At 43.3% G+C, this 16,246-nt stretch overlaps 1 protein-coding gene across 1 annotated transcript in view; it reads left to right on the top strand.

Moving 5' to 3' along the window:
- Positions 1-16,246, top strand: part of ptgfrnb (prostaglandin F2 receptor inhibitor b) — a 75,459-nt gene that overhangs the window by 42,806 nt on the left and 16,407 nt on the right. The window contains exons 6-9 of the mRNA XM_071329971.1: positions 210-330; positions 4,958-5,177; positions 5,289-5,473; positions 7,566-7,673. Of these exons, the coding sequence (XP_071186072.1) occupies positions 210-330; positions 4,958-5,177; positions 5,289-5,473; positions 7,566-7,673 (634 nt within the window). The remainder of the gene's footprint in view (positions 1-209; positions 331-4,957; positions 5,178-5,288; positions 5,474-7,565; positions 7,674-16,246) is intronic.

Raw genomic sequence — 16,246 nt, 5'->3', positions numbered from 1 at the left:
CATGTGTGTGTATGTACACATATATGTGTGTGTGTATGTATATATGCATATGTATGCGCGCGTATGTGTATGTGCATGTGTATGTGTGTGTGTGTGTGTGTGTGTGTGTGTGTGTGTGTGTGTGTGTGTGTGCCTCAAGCACCATCATTTGTTAGACGCACAAGTTTGTATTAAAGCAAGAGCCGCTAACAAGGTGTGTGTACCATCAGGAGGTGGACATGGGGGCGTATGCGTGCAGTGTGACAGCGTGGACTCCCTCTAGGCAGGATGGAATGGAGGAGGCAGCAGAGTTCCTCACCCCCCCTCTGACTGTCCGATGGGAACCCAAACGTAAGTAGTGATGACTCTCTCATTTCTTCTCTCTTGCTCTTCTCATCCCTCCTTTTTTATTTCTCTTTTGATGAAACCACCTGAATATAGCAATGTTGTTATTAAATACATTTGTCATTCTGCTATGCTCATTTGTTTTCTATGTGATGTGTTTGAGGTAATAAGGGACGTGTGTTCTGTATGGCAGTCCAAGCTAGAGGATGCAGAACATTACCATGTAACCTTGGCTTGTTTCATGTTGGCCGCTCAACAAACATGGCAGAGCATGCAGAGGCGTCAATGTATGTCTGACAACAGGAAAGCCTGTACCATGGCACACCACAAGCCTAGGACACACACACACACACAGACGGATGCATCAGTCTCTAACATACCAGAGATGGTGTCAGTCAGTTTGGCGTGTGAGTATTTGTATTTATTATGGATCCCCATTAGTTCCTGCCAAGGCAGCAGCTACTCTTCCTGGGGTCTGTCAAAATGAAGGCAGTTATACAATTTTAAAAACATACAATACATTCACAGAATTCACAACACACGGTGTGCCCTCAGGCCCCTACTCCACCACTACCACATCTACATGACGAAATCCATGTGTACGTGTGTGTATAGTGCGTGTGTATGCATGTGTCTGTGCCTATGTTTGTGTTGCTTCACAGTCCCCCCTGTTCCATAAGGTGAATTTTTCTGTTTTTTAAATCAAATTTTACTGCTTGCATGGGTTTGGTATTTTATTAGGATCCCCATTAGCTGTTGCAAAAGCAGCAGCTACTCTTCCTGGGGTCCACACAGAACATGAAACATGACATAATACAGAATGTTAATAGACAAGAACAGCTCAAGGACAGAACTATATACAATAGGAAGGGTGGTCTACTTGATGTGGAATAGAGTTCCATGTGGTAATGGCTCTATGTAGTACTGTGAGCCTCCCGTTGTCTGTTCTGGACTTGGGGACTGTGAAGAGACCTCTGGTGGCATGTCTTGTGGGGTATGCATGGGTGTCTGAGCTGTGTGCTAGTAGTTTAAAACAGACAGCTCGGTGCGTTCAGCTTGTCAACAAAAACAAGTAGTAATGAAGTCAATCTCTCCTCCACTTTCAGCCAGGAGAGATTGACTTGCATATTAATAATGTTAGTTCTCTGTGTACATCCAAAGGACAGCTGTGCTGCCCTGTTCTGAGCCAATTGCAGAAGTCCCTTATTGTGGCTCCTGACCACACAACTAAACAGTAGTCTAGGTGCAACATAACTAGGGCCTGTAGGACCTGCCTTGTTGATAGTGTTGTTAAGAAGGCAGAACAGCGCTTTATTATGGACAGACTTCTCATCTTAGCTACTGTTGTATCAATATGTTTGACCATGACAGTTTACAATCCAGGGTTCCTCCAAGCAGTTTAGTCACCTCAACTTGCTCAATTTCCAAATGATTTCTTACAAGATTTAGTTGAGGTTTAGGGTTTAGTGAATGATTTGTCCCAAATACAATGCTTTTAGTTTTAGAAATATTTAGGACTAACTTATTCCTTGCCACCCACTCAAATCAAATTTTATTTGTCACATACACATGGTTAGCCTGTCTAGGACAGGAGTTCCGCTAGCGGAACTCCTCCCACATTCCACTGAAAAGGAAGAGCGGCAAATTCAAAAAAAGATTTTTTTGAAATATTTAACTTTCACACATTAACAAGTCCAATACAGCATTTGAAAGATAAACATCTTGTGAATCCAGCCAACATGTCCGATTTTTAAAATGTTTTACAGAGAAAACACCACATATATTTATGTTAGCTCACCACCAAATACAAAAGACAGACAGACATTTTTCACAGCAACGGTAGCATGCAGGTAGCATGCACAAGCCAACCTAACTAACCTAGAACCAACCTAAATAACCTAGAAAAAACGACCTCAGATGACAGTCCTATAACATGTTACACAATAAATCTATGTTTTGTTCGAAAAATTTGCATATTTTAGCTATAAATCAGTTTTACATTACTGCTACCATCATAGCTACAGTCAGAAATCGCACGGTAGTAGCCAGAGTAAATACAGACACCAACGTCAACTACCTAATTACACATCATAAAACATTTCAGAAAAATATATGGTGGATAGCAAATGAAAGACAAAGATCTTGTGAATACAGCCAATATTTCCGATTTTTAAAATGTTTTACAGCGAAAACACCACATTTATGTTAGCTCACCACCAAATACAAAAGACAGACAGACATTTTTCACAGCAACGGTAGCATGCAGGTAGCATGCACAAGCCAACCTAACTAACCTAAAACCAACCTAAATAACCTAGAAAAAACTCCCTCAGATGACAGTCCTATAACATGTTACACAATAAATCTATGTTTTGTTCGAAAAATGTGCATATTTTAGCTATAAATCAGTTTTACATTACTGCTACCATCATAGCTACCATCATAGCTACAGTCAGAAATCGCATGGGAGTAGCCAGAGTAAATACAGACACCAACGTCAACTACCTAATTACTCATCATAAAACATTTCAGAAAAATATATGGTGGATAGCTAATGAAAGACAAAGATCTTGTAAATACAGCCAATATTTCCGATTTTTGAAGTGTTTTACAGCGAAAACACAATATATCGTTATATTAGCTTACTACAATAGCTAACACACAGCAGCATTGATTCTAGTCAAACGGTAGCGATAGCACAGTTCGACAGATATATGAAATAGTATCCCAAATTGGGTCCTTATCTTTGTTGATCTTCCATCAGAATGTTCTCCAAGGGGTCCTTTGTTCAGAACCGTCTTTATTTGGATCCAGAACGAACTATTTCCCTCTTGAATTAGCAAGCACACTGGCCGTGCGGTGCTAACCTCTCCTTCTTCAACAAATTCTTGCGACGCATCACGTCTAAAGTCCAGAATAAATTGCAATAATATAATTAAACTATATTGAAAAAACATACTTTAGGATGATATTGTGACGTATCAAATAAAATCGAAGCCGGAGATCATATTCACCTATAACGACGGTTTTCCAGGAGGCGATTCCAGATCCAACTTCGCGCCCTCGAAAATAAATAAATGGCGCACCTATCACTCCAAGAGGTTGTATTCAATCCCTGAATGAGATAATCAAGTCATTTCTGCTCTCACTTCCGCATGACACCCAGGGGAAGGTGTATGACGTGTTTCTACAGTCATAAGTGACATGCCCTTTTATAGACAAGCTCTTGAAGAGAGACTTCGCTTTTGGAAATCTCACTTCCGGATAGGAAATGGTCTGTAAAAAGAGTTCTGTTTCACTTAGAGAAATAATTCAAACTGTTTTAGAAACTAGAGAGTGTTTTCTATCCAATAGTAATAATAATATGCATATTGTACGAGCAAGAATTGAGTACGAGGCCGTTTAAATATCATACGATTTTCCCCAAAAGTGAAAATAGCACCCCCTATCCCAAAGAAGTTAGCAGATGTTAATGCAAGTGTAGCGAAATGCTTGTGCTTCTAGTTCCGACAATGCAGTAATAACCAACAAGTAATCTAACCTAACAATTCCACAACTACTACCTTATACACACAAGTGTAAAGGGATAAAGAATATGTACATAAAGATATATGAATGAGTGGTGGTACAGAACGGCATAGGCAAGATGCAGTAGATGGTATAGAGTACAGTCTGTACATATGAGATGAGTAATGTAGGGTATGTAAACATAGTGGCATAGTTTAAAGTGGCTAGTGATACATGTATTACATAAAGATGGCCACCCACTCTGAAACTAACTGCAGCTTTTTGTTAAGCGTTGCAGTCATTTCAGTCGCTGTAGTAGCTGCTGACGTGTGTAGTGTTGAGTCATTTAGTCAAAGCAGGTGGCATGACATTAGTAAAGATTGAATAAAGTAAGGGACCTAGACAGCTTCCCTGAGTGACAGCTATGAGTCCTAGTTTCCACTGCTGATTTGAGTCTAAATAGTTGCTCAACAGTTGCCCTTCGGCACACACACTCACACACACACACACAACTGAACTCTGTGAACCCCGTAAGGCTGGTTAGATGATGGCGATCTAGTGTAATAGCTACTGAATAGCGATAAGATGAGGATATACTGTAGGGAGTTTTTATTTTTCTCTCTCCTAGTTCTGACTGTCTTCCTCTGTTTCCTCCCAGCAACTCTGGGATTCCCCTTCTCTCTCTCAATCTCTCCATCCCTCTTTGTCTCACTCTCTCTGTCCATCTCTCTCTGCAGAGCTCAGTCAGTGTCTTTGTCCATTCATGAAGTCCGGACTTTCCTACTGATGGTCTGTCCACTCAGTCCCTGTGGTTACTACTGACAGCTGGTTGTTAAGTTACAGTAGCTGTGGTTGCGGAGCGTCTGACTGTATACTGTCTGTCTGTAGTCCTGGTTACTCCCTACCACTCTACTAGCCTCAGGCTCTAGCTTGATTGATTGCACTGCTTCCCTTGCCATTACCTCGGTACCCGGCTCACACTATCGCACAAATCCCAGTTGCTCTCATGGTCCTTGATTTAGGTTGCGCTCCAGGCAGCTTTCTAAGTCATAAGGATGAACGTTATGGTGATTGACTGACTCACTGATTGATGTATTAATTGATTGATTGATCTGTCTCCCTCTAGGTCCGTCTCTAACCGCCGTGGCGCAGCGTGTGCGTGAGGCAGTGGCCGGCGGATCCACCTTTGAGATGAGCTGTACCATATCCCATGTGCACTTGCAGGACCCGGGCTACTCTGTGCTGGTGCAGACTCAGGAGAGCGTGGACTCTGCCACCAGAACCGTCATCTCTCTCAGTCCTGACTCTGTACTACAACATGGAGGGGCTACAGACCCTAACCGCAGGTAAACACACACATACACACAGTACTGAGCAGTATGTATCATAAGATGAATGAAGTTGTGGTGTTATTACTAGTGAGCTATGTTGAAACTAAACTGGGTTCTGGCTTCCAGGGACAGCCTGGTTCTGACTAAGACGGGTCCGGCTGAGTTCCGCTTCCGTCTGGCCGGAGTGCAGCAGGCTGACAGGGGCTTCTACTGGTGTGACATCACCGCCTGGACCAAACAACCAGGCCAGGCCTGGACCAAAGCTGTCAGCGCCAAGTCCAACAAGGTCCAGATCAACTTCCAGGAGACTGGTACGAGGATAGAACACACACCCACCACCACTGAGTTACATAGTAATATCTACTGTGTCCTACTGAGTCTATACCCACTAGACTGTTACTGAAGCTCACACATGAACCCTAAATATACTCTCTCACATGAACCCTAAATATACTCTCTCACACATGAACCCTAAATATACTCTCTCACACATGAACCCTAAATATACTCTCTCACATGAACCCTAAATATACTCTCTCACATGAACCCTAAATATACTCTCTCACATGAACCCTAAATATACTCTCTCACATGAACCCTAAATATATTCTCTCACACATGAACCCTAAATATATTCTCTCACACATGAACCCTAAATATACTCTCTCACACATGAACCCTAAATATACTCTCTCACACATGAACCCTAAATATACTCTCTCACACATGAACCCTAAATATATTCTCTCACACATGAACCCTAAATATACTCTCACACATGAACCCTAAATATATTCTCTCACACATGAACCCTAAATATATTCTCTCACACATGAACCCTAAATATACTCTCTCACACATGAACCCTAAATATATTCTCTCACACATGAACCCTAAATATACTCTCTCACACATGAACCCTAAATATATTCTCTCACACATGAACCCTAAATATATTCTCTCACACATGAACCCTAAATATACTCTCTCACACATGAACCCTAAATATACTCTCTCACACATGAACCCTAAATATACTCTCTCACACATGAACCCTAAATATACTCTCTCACAGATGAACCCTAAATATACTCTCTCACACATGAACCCTAAATATACTCTCTCACACATGAACCCTAAATATACTCTCTCACACATGAACCCTAAATATATTCTCTCACACATGAACCCTAAATATACTCTCTCACACACGAACTCTAAATATACTCTCTCGCACACGAACTCTAATATACTCTCTCACACACGAACTCTAAATATACTCTCTCGCACACGAACTCTAAATATACTCTCTCGCACACGAACTCTAAATATACTCTCTCGCACACGAACTCTAAATATACTCTCTCGCACACGAACTCTAAATATACTCTCTCGCACACAAACTCTAAATATACTCTCTCGCACACGAACTCTAATATTCTCTCTCGCACACGAACTCTAATATACTCTCTCGCACACGAACCCTAAATATACTCTCTCACACACGAACTCTAAATATACTCTCTCGCACAAGAACTCTAAATATACTCTCTCGCACACGAACTCTAAATATACTCTCTCGCACACGAACTCTAAATATACTCTCTCGCACACGAACTCTAAATATACTCTCTCGCACACAAACTCTAAATATACTCTCTCGCACACGAACTCTAAATATACTCTCTCGCACACGAACTCTAAATATACTCTCTCGCACATGAACTCTAAATATACTCTCACGCATTCCCTGCATCGGCCTAGTTGGCTGTGTTTGATGTTAGTGGGAGAGAGGTGTAACTAGTTACTGAAACCTCTACTACTGTCTCTGGGGAGGTAGACCCCTTGAGCACTCTCTCTCTCTACATCTCTCTCACTGTGGAAAGACACATGCTCTCTCTTACATTTGAGTCATTTAGCAGACGCTCTAATACAGAGCGTCTTAGAGGATCAAATACAGTAATGTGCCTTGCTCAAGGGCACATCAGCAGATGTTTCACCTAGTCGGCTCGAGGATTCGAACCAGCAACCATTTGGTTACAGGTCCAACGCTCCTAACCGCTAGGCTACCTGCAGCCCTTCTTCCTCTCTGTGGGGTGGAAGCTTCAAAGCGGCACCCCATAACCAACCTCTCCTGGACAACTCAGTTAGAAGCCGCAATGATCCGTATCACTGGCTCTCTTTCTCGTGTGTGTTGAACATGTGTTAGAGGAGACACCATACTGTGTCCCTCTGTAGGTGCTTATACACACACACACACACACACACACACACTCTGACTGGCTCAGTGAGCTGAGAGGAGCTGTTTGGATGAGCACCTTTGAAAGACCTGGCGAAGGACCAGTGTTAGGGGTGTAAACACAGTGAATGTAACCTCTAACCTCTGTGTGTTCCTTCCTGTAGGCCCCTCGTTCGCCGTGGCCATCCGCTCTGACACCACCACTCTGTATCCCTGGGAGACCGCCAAGATGGTGTGTGCCCTCAGCGTCTCTGGAGCATCCCCCAAGTCAGGTAGGAGACGACACACACACACACTCTCATCAGGTGATAGCTGTATCCATAAGACACAACCTTCCAGTGTTGAGACAGACTGAGTTAATTAGTTTCTTATCAGCTCTCCTGTTCACATCTCTCCATCCTCTCCTCTCTTCCTCCTGTCCTCCTCCTGCCTCTCTTGTCACTGTTCTCCCAGCTCAGGGAGGAGTGCAGTGTGATCTCTTATTGGAAGTCATTCTGTCTCATTCTCTCGTATCAACTCTCTCTCTCACTTTGTCTTCCTCTCCCTCCCTCAGCCATTAGATTACATAACTCTGTCTCTGTCTGTCGGTCTCCTTTCCCCTCCTCTCTGTCTCTTTCATATTGTTATCTTTCTATATTCTTCAGTCCAGTCTAACACGACACCGGTCAGAGATCAGAACAGAGAGTTCTGCTCATAGCAGCTATGTGTGTTTGTCTGAATGTGATTGTGTGATTATGCAAGGGGGGGGTGTCATTTTTCAGAACCCCAGCTGTCAGTGTGTGTGTGTGTGTATGTATTCACACGCATACACACATAAGCCTTCCTGTTATTCACATGCATATCAGAGAACGTAATGGAATGTCGTAATCTTATGGGCAGTTGCAGCTTCTTTTCCTGATGGTGGAACATAGCAATTAGTTACCTACAGGGAGACAGCTGGAAGGCTGCAGGGGAATGGTATTACTGAACTACACTGTTAGTCTGTTAGTTACCTACAGGGAGACAGCTGGAAGGCTGCAGGGGAATGGTATTACTGAACTACACTGTTAGTCTGTTAGTTACCTACAGGGAGACAGCTGGAAGGCTGCAGGGGAATGGTATTACTGAACTACACTGTTAGTCTGTTAGTTACCTACAGGGAGACAGCTGGAAGGCTGCAGGGGAATGGTATTACTGAACTACACTGTTAGTCTGTTAGTTACCTACAGGGAGACAGCTGGAAGGCTGCAGGGGAATGGTATTACTGAACTACACTGTTAGTTAGTTACCTACAGGGAGACAGCTGGAAGGCTGCAGGGGAATGGTATTACTGAACTACACTGTTAGTCTGTTAGTTACCTACAGGGAGACAGCTGGAAGGCTGCAGGGGAATGGTATTACTGAACTACACTGTTAGTCTGTTAGTTAGTTACCTACAGGGAGACAGCTGGAAGGCTGCAGGGGAATGGTATTACTGAACTACACTGTTAGTCTGTTAGTTACCTACAGCGAGACCGCTGGAAGGCTGCAGGGGAATGGTATTACTGAACTACAACTACACTTAGTTTGTTAGGTGGCTCATGGCTTTTTTTGGTTAGAATGGCATTTTGTCTTCTCAATCGACAGCAGAATTTTCTCCAACCGTGGTGAGCGCTTTCGGGTGTAGCCTCGGCTTTTGTGCCATCCCAGCACTGACATACCCAATTCAACCAATCAGCTGATTATCAAGACCTCAGATTTAGTTGAATCAGGTGTTAATTAATTAGAGCTATGCTGGAGTAAAAACCTGCAGACCCTGACCTGTAGCTTTAAGAATTCCATGTCTCATCTGTGAGCCAGACTTACCTTCTTATTGTCTTGGTCATGATGCCTCACAATAGGTATTGTGACGCACTATTCAAGACAAATTGTTCCAACTAATCCTACTGATACTAAAACAGATACATCCCGTTTCCTTCAAGTGTGGCAGTGGTTTGTTTCGTTCAGTCATGTGCCGACTGATACGGTATTGCCCAACCATGCCGTCTGCGGTGTCCTAAACTCACGTGGGTAGGTGTGTGTGTGTGCTGTCGTTTAGTCATGCACCGGATGGTGTTACCCAACCTTTGTTGTCTTAGCGCGCACACACACACACTATTTATTCCTTCTTCTATTACAGAGGTGGGGAATATTTAATCCCCATATTAATGCTGTTGATGTAGGATATGTGAGGTGCTGAAAAACTGTCAACAATACCACATGAAACCAAAAGGCAGAGAGACTTGGGAACAGATGTCTAGGAGAGGAACTGGATCGTAGCTGACGTGACTGATGGTTTGGTGTAAATGTGGAGTAATCCACAGTGATACCCTATATAGAAAGGAGAGGAACTGGATCGTAGCTGACGTGACTGATGGTTTGGTGTAAATGTTGAGTAATCCACAGTGATACCCTATATAGCAGGTATTCCCAAACTGGGGCAATGTCGTCGGTGGTATGTATAATAAAAACGTGATTCACATTTAAAACAAATATATACACTACCGTTCAAAAGTTTGGGGTCACTTAGAAATGTCCTTGTTTTTGAAAGAAAAGCAACGTTTTTGTCCATTTTTAAAATAACATCAAATTGATCAGAAATACAGTGTAGACATTGTTAATGTTGTAAATGTAGCTGGAAACGGCTGATTTTTAATGGAATATCTACAAAGGCGTACAGAGGCCCATTATCAGCAACCATCACTCCTGTGTTCCAATGGCACGTTGTGTTAGCTCATCCAAGTTTATAATTTTAAAAGGCTAATTGATCAGTAGAAAACTATTTTGCAATTATGTTAGCACTATCGTTCAAAAGTTTGGGGTCACTTAGAAATGTCCTTGTTTTTGAAAGAAAAGCAATTTTTTTGTCCGTTTTTAAAATAACATCAAATTGATCAGAATAGTACAAATAAAGAAAAACCCTTGAACAAGATATATATATATATATTTACTTACTTACTACCGGGTCAAAGTTTCAGAACCTCTACTTGTTCAAGGATTTTTCTTTATTTTTACTATTTTCTACATTGTAAAAAATGAGCAAAATGATTGATTATTATTATTATTTGTGCCCTGGTTCTAAAAGAGCTCTTTGTCACTTCCCATGAGCCGGGTTGTGACAAACTCACACTCATTCTTATGTTTAATAAATGTATCGTATAGTGTGTGTGTGTGTGGCACGCTTCCAATGATGGCAAAAAACAGTGCGCTGACCCTGGAGCTAGAGGGGGTACACAGCTGGAGGTTGAATGTTTGAAGGGGTGCGGGACTATAAAAAGTTTGGGAACCACTGCTATATAGAAAGGAGAGGGACTGGATAGTACCTGACAGGACTGATGGTTTGGTGTAAGTGTTGAGTAATCGACAGTGATACTCTATATACAACATTTACAGTGCTGGATCAAGCCTGAGCAGGAGAATCACATTCCTATGCAGCACTGGAATGGGCCTACCCACAAGACCTAGCGTCACAGAGAGACCGCGATGACACAAACAGCCACCTTTCCTTGTTTCCTTTCCTAGCTGATATAAATGGACAGATGGATACAAAAAAATATTGGTCTATCATCATGTCCTTTCAGATTAGTGGACGTCAAGGAAATACATATATATATTAGATCATTAGGACGCAGCCGGTGTGGTGATTGTGTGAGACCGACAGACTGCACGTGTGTTGGTGGGAATGTTGCACTTGTGAACTGATGTTGTTGAGAAAGCTAGCTAGCTGTTGGCCTGGCGAGTTGATGCCTGCTGACCAAGACTAACGGGAGACGTCAGTTGTTCACAATGTAAGGAATGCACAGCAAATGTATAGAATGCCCAGGAAATGTATAGAAGTGTGCGAGTGGCTGGGACACAAGGATGTTGTCATCAAAGAGCAGAGCTATCGGTTTGTTTGTTTGGCATCAGTTGAAGCTGACAAGCAACAGCTATTTTTCTCAGATGCTGTCGTGTCTCTGTACCCTGTCTCTGTACTCTCTACCCAGACTTTGTACTCAGAGTACGGAGTCTGTTTCCTTAGGGGAGAAACTGAAGACTTTGTCCCTGCTTGTGCCAGTTGCTGCCGTGAGAGGACATAACATAAAAAGGACAACAGGAGGTTAAATTAAGATCAAGAGAAAGATGGAACATAAAATTATTTATTGGTTTTAATTTTCTTTGAATGGAGTGGAATATGGACTCGGCCCAGTACCGCATCACATCCGGACGAGATTGGTAGTCCCATAGAGCGGCGCACAATTGCCCCAGCGTTGGCCGGGTTAGGCCGTCATTGTAAATAAGAATTTGCCTAGTTAAATATAAAAAATGTAAACCCACTAAAGAAGCATGTAAACGTTTGACTAGGATTGAACCATCCTTTACGACTAGAGTAGTTCACTGAGTCTGTCTAGTCTCCTCTCCTAGCCTGCCCCACAGAATCAAACTAGCCTGCTAACCCTGTCCTCTCCTAGCCTGCCCCACAGAATCAAACTAGCCTGCTAACCCTGTTCTCTCCTAGCCTGCCCCACAGAATCAAACTAGCCTGCTAACCCTGTTCTCTCCTAGCCTGCCCCACAGAATCAAACTAGCCTGCTAACCCTGTTCTCTCCTAGCCTGCCCCACAGAATCAAACTAGCCTGCTAACCCTGTTCTCTCCTAGCCTGCCCCACAGAATCAAACTAGCCTGCTAACCCTGTTCTCTCCTAGCCTGCCCCACAGAATCAAACTAGCCTGCTAACCCTGTTCTCTCCTAGCCTGCCCCACAGAATCAAACTAGCCTGCTAACCCTGTTCTCTCCTAGCCTGCCCCACAGAATCAAACTAGCCTGCTAACCCTGTTCTCTCCTAGCCTGCCCCACAGAATCAAACTAGCCTGCTAACCCTGTTCTCTCCTAGCCTGCCCCACAGAATCAAACTAGCCTGCTAACCCTGTTCTCTCCTAGCCTGCCCCACAGAATCAAACTAGCCTGCTAACCCTGTTCTCTCCTAGCCTGCCCCACAGAATCAAACTAGCCTGCTAACCCTGTTCTCTCCTAGCCTGCCCCACAGAATCAAACTAGCCTGCTAACCCTGTTCTCTCCTAGCCTGCCCCACAGAATCAAACTAGCCTGCTAACCCTGTTCTCTCCTAGCCTGCCCCACAGAATCAAACTAGCCTGCTAACCCTGTTCTCTCCTAGCCTGCCCCACAGAATCAAACTAGCCTGCTAACCCTGTTCTCTCCTAGCCTGCCCCACAGAATCAAACTAGCCTGCTAACCCTGTTCTCTCCTAGCCTGCCCCACAGAATCAAACTAGCCTGCTAACCCTGTTCTCTCCTAGCCTGCCCCACAGAATCAAACTAGCCTGCTAACCCTGTTCTCTCCTAGCCTGCCCCACAGAATCAAACTAGCCTGCTAACCCTGTTCTCTCCTAGCCTGCCCCACAGAATCAAACTAGCCTGCTAACCCTGTTCTCTCCTAGCCTGCCCCACAGAATCAAACTAGCCTGCTAACCCTGTTCTCTCCTAGCCTGCCCCACAGAATCAAACTAGCCTGCTAACCCTGTTCTCTCCTAGCCTGCCCCACAGAATCAAACTAGCCTGCTAACCCTGTTCTCTCCTAGCCTGCCCCACAGAATCAAACTAGCCTGCTAACCCTGTTCTCTCCTAGCCTGCACCACAGAATCAAACTAGCCTGCTAACCATGTTCTCTTCTCCTCTCCTCTACACCCAGTAATTAATAGTTCTATTCCATGGTCCATTACCCCCTCACAGGGAGAAGAGGAGACTGGAGAGATCTCCTAAAGGAGTGGTGAAGAGAGAACGGTCTAACTCACTGGTGTGGGGAAAGAGAAAGACTCTCACTCAGGCCATTAAGTCCTTCTGGTAATAAAGGGGAGGACTGCTTGAGCATAGAAATAGAAGGGGTAACACAACTGAACAGACATGAGTTATGTGTCAAATGGCACCTTACTGCACGATATGTCTCTTTAGATCAGCCCATAACTCTAAGAAATACTACATTTTTCACGTTCCACCCAAATATTGGCGACACAATAGAATTTACGCGACGTCGTGACTTGTTAGTGTCAATTCCAAATGAGACACCCAAAATGGCCGCCGCCCGTCGGTCATGGCCCGTTGCTCGTAATTGGAATGGCCGTTCTGCTCATTGTGATTCTACGAGGTCCATGCAGTGTTTAGTATTCCTGTGTGCTGTGTTGTATCAGCGCTTTATGGCCCACATGTAATAGACTTTGTTCTATCAGACATCAGTGGCAGTATCCCTGTTGAGTTCTGTGTTCTGGATGCCAGTAGTGTCTCTAACACTATTGTTCTTTACCTTCTGCTGCTGTTGGCAAAACTAACTCCCCCTCTGGGGATCAATACATGGAATGAACCAATCAAATGTATTTTATTCACTTCATTTCGATGTGAAGACAATCTAGTTTTATTTCTCCTTAGTGGTTCCTGGTGTTGATGAGATGGAGGATAGAGGAAGTGGGGAGAGGATGGTGGAGGGGAGGATAGAGGAGGTGGAGGGGAGGATAGAGGAGGTGGAGGGGAGGATAAAAGGGCCAGTGGGAGGAATCTTACAGCATATTGTTGTGTTGTGGTGGGGATCAACCTTGTTAATGGGAACACTGGTGATGATAATGTATTTGTTTTGCCGTCTTGGTTATTGTTGCTACGCGTGTGGTTCAAAGAGCAGTATATTCAAGGAATTACAGTCCACTGAAACAGCTGCGACCAATGTGACGATGTGTGTGTGCTCGCAGGCATGTGTGCATGTGCGTGAGAGAATGTTATCTCCAGTGCCTGGTACAGGGGGTCTTGGCAGGAACCTCTTCTTTTTGTTTCTCTAAGGTGTGGTGGTTCACCTTCCTCTTTAGATATCTTCTATTTACAACTCCAGGGATGTGTTATTTCAATATCTTCATGTTCTCTTTTCCTGTCCTTTGTGTTATAATTGTATTCTATGTCAAAGGAGGCAAACGGTGGCTTTATGAAGCTTTATAACTTAGTTCCTATCTGAAAGGATCTCCTGAGTGGCTTCATAGAAACACTCTCTACTTTCTATTCAACATAAAAGGCCCAGCTACCAAACTATTAACCCTTTGCACTCACAGCCCCTGTCATCCCATATACTGGTTGGAAATGGCAGATTTGGTCATAAATGAGCACCTCAATTGGAATGCAGGGGCTGTACAGTAACATGTTGTATATGACGTCAGAGCTCAAGCTGTCTGCTTTACAGCGTTGTATGAGTTTCAACTGGCAGACGTTCTAAACGTGGTTATACAACGGGTGGTTTAGAGATCCCATTGTTAGAGCCTCTCCTGCCCATGATATGAGACAACATACACATGGTCCCGTTCATATAAAGTGGCATTGTTTACATTGTTACCTAGCAACGCACTACCACTACTACTTTTACAACTACTAGTCTCAGCACCTATAACTCGTCGTGGATGATTTTGTCTGCTTTAGTAATTTAGTTTGTAATCTGAGTGGAATGCTGTAAATCTAGAGGAGTCCATGTGTTCTGAAAGATGAAACGTTGAGGATTATAATACCGGTTTGATGTCATAATGTGTACTTCACATTTCCATATTTAAAAATTCATTTATTTACAGTATCAACGTTTATATTAGCTATTTTTGGTGTAAAATTACAAGATTACATGTTATACCCTGGATTGTTCTGAACAGAATGAGCCTATATTTCTCCTATTGTGAAGAAAATTTGCCGTAAAACACGCACTGAAGTGCCTTGTGAAAACCTAAGACGGTAAGATCGTATTTTATAACTAGTAATGTTGGAAATAGAATAGGCTTTCAAACGATGTACACCTGATCCACGTTGAGCTTTATAATGGGCCGTTTTTGGATTGTTTTTAGCTTGTTCCAAACAAACTTCAAGTGTGCTTGCTTCCGAGTGGCTCCCGAGTGGCGCAGCGGTCTAAGGCACTACGTCTCAGTGCTAGAGGCGTCACTACAGACCCTGGTTCGATTCCAGGCTGTATCACTACCAGCCGTGATTGGGAGTCCCATAGGGCGGCGCACAATTGGCCCAGCGTCGTCCAGGTTGATGTTTGGCCAGGGTAGGCCGTCATTGTAAAACAAGAATTTGTTCTTAACTGACTTGCCTAGTTAAATAAAGGGTAAATAAAATAATATATAATAGCACCTTTTATATTTGGAGACTTTTTCCTTGAGTCATAAAAGTGCATTGAAATGACTAATGGATCTGTGCATAGTTTGGAGAGGTGTGGCCACTTGGACACACCAGGTAGACCTCTCACTCAAACGCTTGTTATCATTTTTTTTGCTAGGTTGAACCTAACACAATGTTCAAGAATATTTGGTATTTATTAGGATCCTATTAGCCGCTGCAAAAGAAGCAGCTTCTATTCCTGGGGTCCACATGAAACATGACATAATACATAGTACAGGACATTATTAGTCAAGGACTGAAATGCATAAATACAAAATGTCACACACAGCGTACATATCAGTACATACAATATCTAGGTCTAATACATAGTACAATGCAAGTTACAATACAAGCTATATAAAATGGCTGTCTCTCTTCACAGTCCCCTTTGTGCAGTAAGGTGTCCTATCTGTTTTTTTTAACTGGTTTTATTTCTAGCTTGAGTTACCTGGGGTGGCAGAGAGTTCCATGTAGTCATGGCTCTATTTAATACTGTGTGTTTCCCAGCCTCTGTTCTGGACCTGGGGACTGTGAAGAGACCTCTGTTTGCATGTCTAGTGTTGTACCGGTTAGTGCCCGAACTGGTTGAACAGACAGTTTGGTACCTTTCAACACATCAATATCTCGTACAAGGACCAATAGTGATGCAGTCAATCTTTCCTCAACTTTGAGCCAG

The sequence above is a fragment of the Salvelinus alpinus genome, chromosome 10, assembly GCF_045679555.1.
Source record: "Salvelinus alpinus chromosome 10, SLU_Salpinus.1, whole genome shotgun sequence".
NCBI lineage: Eukaryota > Metazoa > Chordata > Actinopteri > Salmoniformes > Salmonidae > Salvelinus > Salvelinus alpinus.
This window is presented reverse-complemented; position numbering and strand designations above follow the sequence as displayed.